At 49.2% G+C, this 12,865-nt stretch overlaps 1 protein-coding gene across 1 annotated transcript in view; it reads left to right on the top strand.

The window, feature by feature from the left end:
* CROCC2 (ciliary rootlet coiled-coil, rootletin family member 2) overlaps positions 1-12,865 on the top strand; it is a 99,639-nt gene that overhangs the window by 75,511 nt on the left and 11,263 nt on the right. Inside the window, 5 exon segments of the mRNA XM_025209284.1 lie at positions 1,757-1,877; positions 2,418-2,581; positions 5,210-5,650; positions 7,707-7,856; positions 11,882-12,082. Of these exon segments, the coding sequence (XP_025065069.1) occupies positions 1,757-1,877; positions 2,418-2,581; positions 5,210-5,650; positions 7,707-7,856; positions 11,882-12,082 (1,077 nt within the window).

Consider the following 12,865-nt stretch of genomic DNA (forward strand, 5'->3'; position numbering starts at 1 on the left):
GGGGGGGTGATCCCTGCTGCCCCTCCTAACCCTGCCCACTCTCCCAGCCACCCCCATAGCTGCCCCGCCCACCCCAGCCCTTAAAAAAAAAAAGCCCTGACTCACCAGCTGCTGCAGTGGCCTCGGGGCTTATGGGGGCTCGTGGCAGAGCCCTGCATGCAGCGCAGGGCAGTGGGGGGCAGAGGAGATCCCCCCCACTGCCTGGCAGAAACTGGTGAGTGATTCTACAGTGATTTTTCCAATGCCACAGCTTCTGCCTGAGGCTCTCAAAGACCATATAGATAGTACTGGACATAGTAGCTCCACAGGACAAATGGCTACCCTGCTCTACAGATGAGGAAACTGAGGCACAGACTTAGCAAGATAGCAGAGCTGAGAGCAAAACCCTGCTGTCTTGAATCCCTGTCCTGTTCTCTGAGAACAAAAGCCTCCTTCTTTCTGTCATAATTTTTTGTTTTTTTGCAAAAAGATTTAGATATATATATAAAGATCTATTTATATATGTGTGTGTGTGTGTACCTCCAACACTCTGCCAAGCGGCCCTTGTGGTTCACTTGACAGATCAAAGCAAATTTTGACAGTTAAGCGATTAAAACCCCTTTACATAGTTTGCACCACATATCTGCGCACCCATCTCCATACCTGTACCCCAACTCACTGCCTTCCTCACAGGCCCTGCCCCTGAAAAAGTTTATGCCAGACCCCTCTCCATCACATGAGGTCTGCCATTTCTTTCCCATTGTCCTCTTCTGTGTTCCTGTAGTACCAGTACATTTTACTTAATCCCATTTTAATACAGTCCTCAACTGTGGGGTCTGAGTGTCTGTTAATGAGCAGATTCCTGGCTTTCCACAGTGCATACCTGAAGCAGGATATGAACTGGTTAAAGCGAGCTGTCGGGGTCCCTTGCTGTCTGGTCAGGTGCCCATAGAAAACTGCTTCCCTGGTCAGGTCTCTGAAATCTGTCACCACCAAGAGGAGCGTACAGATTTTCTTCCACACCTCTCTGGCATATGGGCAGTCCCAGGAGAGGTGGTTGATCATTTCTACCTACCAGCAGCAGGTCTGTCTTGGGCAGTTTGATGGACTTCTCTGCCCTGTGCTGTTTCTCCATGCCCGTATAGGGAGTGCCTGGTGGGCTGCCTGCCAGTTCAGGACTCTGCAGGGCAGCTGCTGCAACAATGGCAGGTGCACACAATAACCAACGGGAGCCCATGGACCATGGTTTTCCCATGGTTTTACAAGATCCTGAAGTACTTTTGAGAGAAATACAAGCTGCATGATACTATCATAGTGACCCTGGTGAGCCACTACAAGATACAGGAGGTGGTAAGGGCAAGAGACACCATATCACCTGTCATAGGTGACACATAGTGAGGTATAGGGGGGGGCATGTGTCCCCCTGTCTCCGCCGCCTATGCCCCCCTACAGTGGTGTACCGATGTGGGGGTGGAGGGTAAGTCCCCTGGTGGCACTTCTGGTTTCACTGGTGGCACTTCCAGTTTTGCCACCAGTGTTTCTGGGCTCGGCGATCAGCTTCCTCTCTGCAATCGGCTGCCGGGGGGACACCCTGCTCAGTGATCAGGTGCCCCCCAGAATCAGGAGGCATCAATCGCCCACGTCACCCATAAGCTTACTACCTAGTGACAGCTGCCAGGCTGTGTGGGCTGCTAATCCCCACCTCTCTCTTCTGCCACCTCTCCCTATTCATTCTCTGTCTGTGTTGAACTCCTAAAACCATGCTTCCTGCTCCTAGGATGACTTAAGGATCCAGCTGATGAACATGAGCCATCAGCTGAATGAAATAGAGAGTGACCGGGACCGGACCAGTAGTCGCATCCTGCAACTGCAGAGGTTGCTAGCAGACTCAGAAGAAGGTCAGTCACTCTTCTCCTCTCTGCTCCCCATCAGTGCAGCAGTGGTGTTGTCTTGGGTAGTGGGAGTAGATTCCATCACTGCTAGTGACCAGGCTTAGATGAGCATCAACCACTGCTGAAAGAAGCTTCCCTCACTGGGCAGGACTGGTCTGGAGAGGTTTGAGTGTGTCACTGATTAGCAATGTCTGACAAACCCTGGGTTCATTGCAAGGATGCAGCCAAAGGTGCACCTTGGGTTTGTTTTAGGAGAGGGCTGGCAGCTTGGGGGAGTACCTGGTCTTATCTTGTGCTCTAAGGAGAGTGAATGCAACATCCTCTCAATCCACTACACTCAACCCTGTGACTCAAGGACTAGGGAAGGGAAGGGGGATCTGTCTTAGGGGTTGCTCACCCAGTCCTTGAAGGGATCCCCTGTCTGTGAGTGAATGAGCTTCCCTCCCAAAATCATTTTGGTATGGCCCAACTCTCTGACCATGAATCTTCTGAAGCACCTGGCAGAGCCAGTTCCTCAGCCTCCTGGCTCTTCTTTGTGATGCACAGGGAAGCGAGGCACTGACGAACGCCTGAGCAGCACGCAGACAGCCCTGATTCTGCAGGAAGAGACTGTCCGGAGGACAGAGAGGGAGAGCCAAGCCTTGGCAGAGCGGATAGCCACTTTAGAGTGCAGCTTGCATGCCTGTCAGGAAAAGAACAGGGAGCTTCAGGTAGGTGTGCCCCTGCCAGGAGAGGAAACATAAAGCACATGTTCAGAGTCATTCATGAAACAGGGAAAGGGGGTCTGGGAAAAATCCATGCTGGGAAAACACAGTCTGTGTGGCTGCTGGGTGTTAGACTGGGAGTCCAGAGCTTCTAATTCTAGCTCTCCTTCTGTCCTTGTAGTTACTGAGCAAGTCACTTTCCTTCTCAGAGCCTTTTTCACTCCAGCTCTTATCTACTCAGTCTTTCTGGGCCTGGGTGCCACTATATGCTTGTACAGCACCTAGGACCATGGGTCCCTTTCCTCTGGGGGGACTTGTAGGTGCTATTGGAATAACACTCACCCTTAGCTGAGCTGAGAATGGCTTTGGGGCTTGCAGATCCATTCCCCATTGGGAGAAGAAGTTGGTGGTGCAGGGTAAAGTATTTCCTGACTGGAACGTGCTTATTTACAAACCACACATGTATCCTGATTCCACAAAGGCACTAGCAGGCTACATGCAGCAGCTCCATCTGGAATGACCTCAGTTAAAGCTCCACTCTCTTGTCATCAAGAGACAACAGTCTTGGCCCTCTCTTGAACTGTGTGGGATCCTGACTAAGTAACACATTTCTTGTCCTGAACCCTGAGCTTTAACCATGACACCCTTTTTAGAGCCCAGATCCCATGGCCTTCAAAGGCAGGCTGGCCACTGCTTTTGTGCCACTGCTCTTCGTTACAGAAGAACCTCTGAAAAGTTGCACCACCCAATTCAAAAGAGGCATGAGTCATAAAAGCCCCTGGCCTGTTCCCTGCTTGGGGACACTGTGTGTTAATTATGGCCTCTGTGAGGAGTTTCTTCCTGAGTGCTCATCCATCAAGACTCAATGTGTGCATGATATTATCTATCCTCATAACTGCCATTTCTCTCCCGGATGCTGCCAGTGCCAGTGGACATAGTAAATGCCCAGGTAAATGGCTTCAATACCTCCAATGAGGCTCCTTGAAAGGAGTGCAAAGCACTGGTAGGGGCTGGAGGGAGGGCGTGCAGCATAGATGTGTGGGACAGGTGGCCCTTCAATGCCCCAGCTCAGATGAGAGCAGAGATGCTGAGTCCCATTTGCTGTATTCATCTATGGTGTTTGCATAGTGCCCTGTGATGGGAATGGCTGATCCTGGGCACAGTGTCCTCTGGCTTTCTCCTCAGTGTCTGCATCTACGTGAGATACTACATTGCCGTAGTGACAAACTATGGTAATGTAGCTTGTTGCAACGGCAATGTAGCGTCAGCAGGCACTAGCCATGACACCACCACTACCACGCAGTAGCTTGTTGCTACTACACAGTAGGGTCGAAAACGACCCATACGCTACCAGGACTGCACAGTACCGGCGGGTACTGCACAGTCACTAGTACCCTAAAGCAAGTACTAAATGACTGTGCAGTACCAAACAAGGCCTCACTGAACTCTTAGGTCTTGGTTGGTACTGGACTCAGTAGCGCCAGGATGTGTCTGGGGGCCCTGCCATCAGACCATTATGCGAAGACAGAAACTGTACAGCTGCCTTTTCTTGTAACTCTATGATGAGCACATCTGAAAGACAGCATTGAGGATGAGAGGGTACGATGGCAAAGCAGGCTGATATGAAGGGACAGTATGGCATGGACTGGTGTGAGACAGAGGAGGGAGTATGGCATGGGCAGCACATGGGTAAGGATTGGAGTCCAGGGTAGTGTGAGGTGGGCAAAGCAGTGCAGGATGGCATCTCAGAGGAGGGAGTACAGCAAAGGCAGACACATGAAGAGAGTGATGTACCATCAGCTGAAATAGGACAGAGGGGGCTGAAAGTAAACATCAGCGGGAAGTGCAGTATATGATAACATGAGAAAGGGGCTAGTGTGTGAGGTGGGGGGAGAGCAGTGTGGACTGGTGTGTGAGGTGGGGAGAGTGCTGTGTTCAGTGGTGTGGAACAGTGTGCGAGTTGGGGGAACACGGTCTGGGACAGTGTGAGGTGGGGAAGAGCAGTGTGGGCTGGTGTGTGAGTTGAGGGGAGCATAGTGTGGGTGGTGTGTGAGGGGGCAGTGCACTGTTGGCTGGTGTGTAAGGGGAAGGGAGTGTATGAGGTGGGGGGAACACAGTGGGCTGGTGTGTAAGGGGAAGGGAGTGCAGTGTGGGCTAGTGTATGAGGTGGGGTGAACGCAGTGTGGGACAGCACATGAGGTGGGGAGCTCAATGTGGGTTGGTGTGTGAGTTGGGGGAGCGTAGTGTGGGTGGTGTGTGAGGGGGCAGTGCACTGTTGGCTGGCGTGTAAGGGGAAGGGAGTGTATGAGGTGGGGGGAACACAGTGTGGGACAGCGCATGAGGTGGCGGGGGGGCTCTTGTGGGCTGGTGTCTGCAGTGGGGGGAACACAGTGCAGGCCAGAGTGTTAGGTGGGGAAAGCGCAGTGTGGGCTGGCATATGAGGTGGAGGGAGTGCTGTGTGGGCCTGTGCATGAGGTAGGGGAGTGCAGTGTGGGCTGGTGTGTGAGGTGGAGAGAGTGCGGTGTGGGCTGGTGCATGAGGGGAGCACATGGTATGGGCCATCTCAAAAGAGCGTGGCCCAGGTGGTGGCAAAGAGAGTGCATGAGTCACTGAAGTCTGCATCTTCACCCTCAGGAGAAAGCTTCTGAGCTGAAAGCCAAGGAGGCCAAGCTGGAGACAGACAAGTGGAAGCTGAAGAAGGTCCTAGAGGCTGCCGAGAACAGGGCCAGCAAACTGGAGCTGAGCCGTCACGCTGTGGAAGGGGAGCTACAGCGTGCCCAGCTCAGCCTGACAGACCGAGATACCGAGATCCAGTCCCTGCAGGAGCAGGTCCAGGTCCTTCGCTGCCAGCTGGGGGACAGTGAGAGCAAAGCAGCCCAGCTACAACGGGAGCTGGGTCGCCTGGACTTCTCGCGAGCCAGGACAGAGGACATGGAGAGCCACCTCAAGGACAAGGTGCAGAGCCTTTCCCAGGCCCTGACAGATGCCTCTGCGGGATCCTCAGCCCTTCAAGAGAATGTTTCTCAGCTGCAGAAGGCTCTGACAGCAGCAGAGCAGGACCGCCGGGTGCTTCAGGTCAGGGTCCCCACAGCACTGCCTAGCCAAGGGAGGTTAGGATGGTCAGTGGAGCTTTCTGGACTGAAAAGCTGCTACTATGGATTTTGCAACCTGCTGGTGCAGGCAAACAGGGAGAGCCAGCCGTGTTTAGAGTAAGGCCCAGGTTCCCCCATGTCACTGGAAATTTAAAAAAACGCAAAGCCTGACGTTTGGGTTTAAAAGCAGGCACCATCATGGTGGCCAGGCTGCCCCTCACAGTTCCTGTCCTGTAGATCAGGGACGGGCAATTATTTTGGGTGGAGGGCCGCTTACTGAGTTTTGGCAAGCCATCGAGGGCTACATGAAAGGCAGCCAGGGGCAGATAAATATTAATTTTCTAAATTTTTTAGGGGTTCCCTAGGGCCAGATGGAATGGCCTGGCGGGCTGCATCCGGCCCACGGGCCGCATTTTGCCCATCCCTGCTGTAGATTGACAGGTTATTAATGTAGCACCTTCCTCACATGTGCATTCATTTAAAAAAGATGACCAGTGGGAGGTGGAGATGAGGCTGGGTTTTGGCAGATGGGAGTGGAAGGAACAGTGACACTCACTGGGGAGGCAGATGCACACTCTAGAAGTACTGTATGTGCCCCCCTAACTTATTGTCCTGCCCCCACTGACTGAAAGGGAGTGTCCCTGAGTGCCCATGGGAAGGAACAAATCTAATACAAACTGATGGGAGCAACGGACAGGAAGGTGTAGCATCATGGTGTCCCTGCAGAAACATCCTTAAACACAGAAATCCATCCCAGTAAGCTGCAAACAGCAAGAGTCACTCTGACCGTTTGACAGTCTAAGTGAGCTCTGACCTGGGCCCATTCCATAGCTGGGGAGTGGCTGGCAATATAGCTGCACTGCTGGCTGCCAGGGATATGGAGAACAAATAGGGGGTTGTCTGTAGGGGCCTGAGGTCTCTGATCATTGCTGTGATTGTCATGTAGGGACAAGATAGATCATGTAGGGACTAGTCCCTAGATTGTCATGTAGGGACTGGATCCCTTCAGAGATAATGATGATAATAATAGTTTAAAAATTACCATTTTGGGGCCCTGTTTTTGTCCAGGCCATGGGTGGCTGCCCAGTTCAGCCATGCCTGTGTCCAGCCCTGTTCAGAAGCAAAGGTTGGTGGTGACTCACATCTTTGACTAACACTTCTTTGTGCAAGGGTGTGACTGAAGGTCACAATCATCCATGACATAAGCCTGAGCAAGGTCCCTACCTGTGTAGGCATGAGCTGTTTCTGGAAGGCTTGTCAGGACTGTCGCTGCACTGTTGAAGACGGGAGGTTCTTTTGGAATCTGAGGGCATTTATACACATACCTTTTCGTCCCATACCATTTATACACATACCTTTTCGATCTGGCGGGTTAGAGCAGACTCAGTTAATCGAGTCTGCTCTGCACATGAGCTGACGTGCACTGTGCTGTATCACATGCAGTTGTATAAGGGGCAAAATGCGCGTCAACACACAGAAAATGGTGGCAGTGTGCTTTTGAACTAAAACACCTCTGATGTGTTTTAGTTCAAAAGCACGTCGCTGCCATTTTCTCAGTGCTGATGCGCATTTTGCTGCTTTTAAAAGCACCTGGTGCTGCAGCACAAACGTGTACAAATGCTCTAGATTCCCAGGTAGTGAACTCTCCAGATGTTTCTGTAGTGTCCACAATTCACCCCTGTTCAAAAGGCCTTTGACATCTTTTATGGCTGCCTTTTGATATGTCACGTACACCCTCTACTGCATTGCAGAGATTAATAACTGACAGCTCGCAGGGCTGTAATGTGCTTCTCTCTGGTTAGAATGGAGCTACACCCACTTTAAGCAGGGGCATTACAATCGAGGATATGTGCAGTGATGAAGCTTTGTCCTGCTATGTCCAGTGGATAAGACTCACTCACAGGGGGAAGGGTCAGCCTATTACTATAAAGAATTCCATTGGGTTCCCTCTGTGCCATATACACAGAGCTTGTAGGATCACCACCAATGACACAGACTGTGCTTGGATGGCTGTATTCTGACCACGATTCCCTTCTCAGGAACGCTTGGACTCCATGCGGCAGGCCCTGGCAGACAGCAAAAGACAGAACCACAGCCTGACAGATACTGTGCACATGCTGCAGGACCAGCTGGGAGAGCTGGAACTGAGGTGCAGAGAGCTGGATGCCCAGGTCGAGCACCTCCAGGAGGTGAGTTGAGGGAGAGTGGCCTTCTGTTTAAGCTCTGAGTTTGAGTCTGTCACAGACTCCCTGCCAGATCTTGGATGAGCCACATAGTCCCACATCCATGGTAGTATTAAGCTACCTAGCTCCGTATTGAAATAAGTGAGAATTAGGAGCCAAAATATCTTTGTGGGTCTTGGCCTCAGTTCCCTTTGTGTAAGATGGAGATAATTAACTATGCTGCCACTGTCTATCTTGACTGTTTACGTGTGGGGCATATGTACAGCACCTAACACAAAAGTGAATGATTGAGGAAGGGCTGTCCTATAAAGAACACAGTATGGCTAGGTGCAGGAGAAGGGCAGAGAGAGAAACAGAGGGATAAACCACTGAATAAGCCTCTACAGTTGAAGTCAGGGATGGGGAAAGGAAATCATGGGGTGAAAATATGAGAAGCCTCATTACTCACAAGCTAAGGAGGGTCATTGGCTGCATGGGAGGCTTCCAGAAACCCCAAAGTGCTGCGAGTGACAGTATTGATGATTCAATAGTTTATGCTGTCCTCTGAGATAGTAAGACAATTATCCCACCATGCTGCTAGGGGGCGCTGTGCTACTAGAGAAACTGTGTTTGATGATGAGACTTGATCCATATTTATGGTTGTTCCTACTTGTGCCCATCAAAGGTCCCATGTGCCCTTTTTACAAGAATAGGAGAGTCATCTTTGGCATCATGACCAAATTCCTGTTGGGGCATTAGATTTTTGGCTACCTAAATTATCCTCACAGTTCCAACTGTACCCAGTATTTTCCCTTTCTATACAACACTGTTGTGTAATGGATCTGCAGGCTTTTAAATGGCCACTGGATTCCACCCCAGATGTGACTGCATCTAAGAAATGCAGCAATTTGCAACTATTTTATACCACTATTTCTAAAGCACATTGCTGTCCCTTGAGTTGGAAAGTGCTAGATATCTGTAACATAGTGATTAATCAAGCAATTATTATGACTGATGTATTTATTACGGGAAAAAAGAAAGCAAAAAAGGTTATAAAAACATCAAAAGCAGCGAGATGGAGACAACTTATTTGTTTGTTAAGGATAGTGAGGCAGATTAAACAAAAGTGTGCATCTAAAGTAAGTCTGCTAACTTCTGTAGAGTTAGAGTTGTTCCAGATTTTCTCTGTCAGACTGAGCATGGAATGAGGGCCAAAATGAAAAAGCAGAGGAGAGAACACTGATGGGTGCAATAAAGTCGTCCCCTAAAAATATGTTGGGACATGTTTTCTGGTGAAGTAAATTGGTATAGTTACATTGAGGTTGCAGCAGTTTACAGCACCGACAAAGAACTTGTCTCAAGAGATCAATCTCAGTTCACAGAGCACCCATCCAAACCATGTGAGCTTTCTCCACATAGCATTGCTCACGGTGCAGTGAGGACCTGGGTTTCTCCCTCTGAAAGTTGTGGATAGAAGGTCCTATGGGCTTATCACACTGAAGACCACCAATATTTTTTCCCTTCTATTCTCTACCTTACTTGGGGCATGGAATGGACAACCAACAATGTTAGCAACTGCTTATGAAAATGGCATGACTACCCATTGTGTCACACCTCTTTCTCTTGTGTCATGAAGCACATTCATGGCAAGATTCTTTGGGTAAATCTGATATCTTTTATTAGATCAACTAAATAGACTAAATAGTCTAATAAAATATGTAGTTGGTTTAAGAAAATATGTCAGATTTACTCAAAGAACCTTGTCTGCCTATGTCCTTAGACCAACATGGCTGCAACCTACATCCCTGTAACATCCATGGCAAGACACTCTCTAGTATGCAATGCTGTAGCATAGCAGCATCTCTTTGTCTATATGAGGTGGAATGTGGCAATAACTCTCCTCCTGTGTTATCTGTGGGAATGATGGGTAGTTGATTTTGTGTGATAAGCTGAGAGATTCAACGAAATTCAGCATTTCATCTACTGTGAATTTGGGTTTGTACCTTTACCCTTCACTGAAATACAGATGACAGCCTAAACCTATAGACACCATGCTAGAGTTGTGATGCATTATATTCTAGAACACAATCAACTCTGAACGTATGTACTGTCATAAACAGGAAATTGGCTCAGGTAATGTTGGGTTTCAATAATGGACATATGCCATGAGCATTTTTATAGATAAAAAACATGAGGAGCAGGCCAACATTTTCATGTGTAAGCACCTAGATCCATCCTGTGGCACCTAGATCTGATTTCCAGCATGTCTGGTTCCCATGGCAAACCAGCCCCTTATTTAGGTGCCTAAGTATGGATTTTGGTGCCTCATTTTAGGCATCTGCTTTTGGAAATGCTGGTTGTAAATCACAGGCCTAATGTCACCATCTAACAAGAAAGTGAAAATGGAGGATCCAGGGAACTACAGACCAGTCAGCCTCACCTCAGTCCTTGGAAAAATCATGGAGCAGATCCTCAAGGAATCCATTTCTAAGCACTTGGAGGAGAAGAAGGTGATTGGGAACAGTCAGCATGGTCATGCGCGACCAACCTGATTGCCTTCTATGATGAGATGACTGGCTCTGTGGATGCAGGGAGACCAGTGGATGTGGTATACCATGATTTTAGCAAGGCTTTTGATACAGTCACCCACAACATTCTCGCAGGCAAGCTAAGGAAGTATGGACTGGATGAACTATAAGGAAGATAGAAAACTGGCTGGAGTATCGGGGGCAGAGGGTAGTAATCAATGGCTTGATGTCTAGTTGGCAGCTGGTATCAAGTGGAGTGCCCCAGGGGTTGGTCATGGGGCCAGTTTTCAAGGTCTTAATCAACAATCTGGAAGATGGCATAGAGTGCACCCTCAGCAAGTCTTCAGATGACACCAAGCTGTAGGGAGTAGTGCATGTGCTGGAGGGTAGGGCTAGGATTCAGAGTAACCTAGACAAATTGGAGGATTGGGCCAAAACCAATCTCATGAGGTTCAATAAGGACAAGTGCAAAGTCCTGCACTTAAGACAGAAGAGTCCCATGGACTGGTACAGGCTGGGGGCTGACGGGCTGGGCAGCAGCTGTGCAGAAAAGGACTTGGGGGTTACAGTGGACTATAAGCTGAATATGAGCCAGCAGTGTGCCCTTGTTGACAAGAAGGCTAATGACATACTGGGCGGCACTGGTAGGAGTGTTGCCAGTAGGTCCAGGGAAGTGATTATTCTCTTCTATTCAGCAGTGGTGAGGCCACATCTGGAGTACTGTGTTTAGTTTTGGGCTCCCCACTACAGAAAGGACATGGACAAGTTGGGGAGAGTCCAGCGGAGGGCAATAAAAATGGTGAGGGGGCTGGGGGACATGCCTCATGAGGGCAGGCTGAGGAATACTGTGCTTTTTTAGTCCAGAGAAGAGAAGACTAAGAAGGAATTAACTAGCAGCCCTCAAGTACCTGAAGGGGGGGTTCAAAAGAGGATGGAGCTAGACTGTTCTCAGTGGTGGCAGATGACAGAATGAGGAGCAACAGTCTCAAGTTGCAGCAAAGGAAGTTTAGGTTATATATTAGGAAGAATTTTCTCATTTGGAGGTTAGTAAGACACTGGAACAGGTTACCCAGAGAGGTGGTGGAAGCTCCATCCTTGGAGGTTTTTAAGACCCAGCAAGACAAAGCGTTGGCTGGGATGATCTAGTTAGGGATATTCCTGCTTTGAGCTGGAAGTTGGACTAGATAAGCTCCTGAGGTCCCTTCCAACCCTTATTTTCTATGATTCTAAGACTAGCACATTGACAGGCTTTCTCTGAGAGTGAAACTTAAGGTGTCACAGAAGAGAGAAACTTTAAGGAAACCACTGAAATGCAGCTGTTCTCTTGCTGGTGTCTGAATTTGAAATCTGACAAACCATATGATTTAAAGCGTCCCTCTTCAATTTAACAGCCCAGGTTGGATCCCCTGCTGGTGTAATCTGGCATACCAGTGGAGCCTTACTGATTTACATCATTAGGGACCTGGCGCCCAGGTGTCCCATTGCTCCGAAAGCTATGCTGTTTGTCCCTTGTGTACACTGCAGATAGTTCATCGCCATCAGCAGAGTGAACAGGAGGCTGTAGTATCACTGCAGGACATGCAGGATGAGAATCGCATTCTCCAGGAGAGGCTGACAATGTTGCAGCGAACCACAGTCCACTTAGAAAAAGAGAACAAGGAGATGGAGCGATCGGCCTTCCAGCTGGAGAAAGATAACTCTGTTCTGAAGAAGACCCTAGACAAGGTATTGTACATGCAATGGACAGAAAATACATCCACACAAAGATACATAGATAAGATAACAGACCCAGAAGTACACATTCATTGTGCAGCCTTACAGGAGAGGAAGCCAGTCTATGGCCTGTGTGACATGAGGGTGAACACACACACATGCAAATGCCATGGATCACATCAGTATGACCCCTGGAAGCCAGTGGAGCACTGCCTCCAACTGAGTACTGGCCCATGCAGAGATAGGGGGGCCAAAAGCAAGAGGCAAAGAAAAAGAGTCAATGGAGAAATGGGGCATGTTGGCAAAAACTTTTCTCTTCCCCCTCTCACTGTTCTACCCCTCTCTCTCCTCCTGCCCTTTTGAACAGGAGCAGGTTCAGTTCTTCTTTCCTTCTCTCTGTCACCCCCTTCAGCGGTGCCCAGGAGCACTGGGGTAAAATCACTCACTGTCCACTCACTCCTGTCCATATCTACCAAATGCCAAAAGAAGTCACGTAGCTGCTATTACAGTGGTGCCAGCGAGCACACCCAAGACTGAGAGCCTTGGAACAGCACTAGGTGTGCCCTGGACATACATCACATAGTCACTACCTCACATGTTTCTGGCATGTGTCTTCCTAGCAAAGTCATGGTCAGTATAGACATGCCTATACCTAACTAGACACAGGAGCTTCCACCTCTGCTACTGCATATCGGCAGTAACAGAGTCAATGGAGCTAAGCTAGTCAGAGAGAGGGGGTTTATTCTCACAGTCACATAAAATTGAGAAGACTTTTCCCTACGAACGAAGAGCCTG

Source organism: Alligator sinensis, unplaced genomic scaffold, assembly GCF_000455745.1.
Source record: "Alligator sinensis unplaced genomic scaffold, ASM45574v1 scaffold237_1, whole genome shotgun sequence".
Classification (NCBI taxonomy): Eukaryota; Metazoa; Chordata; order Crocodylia; family Alligatoridae; genus Alligator; species Alligator sinensis.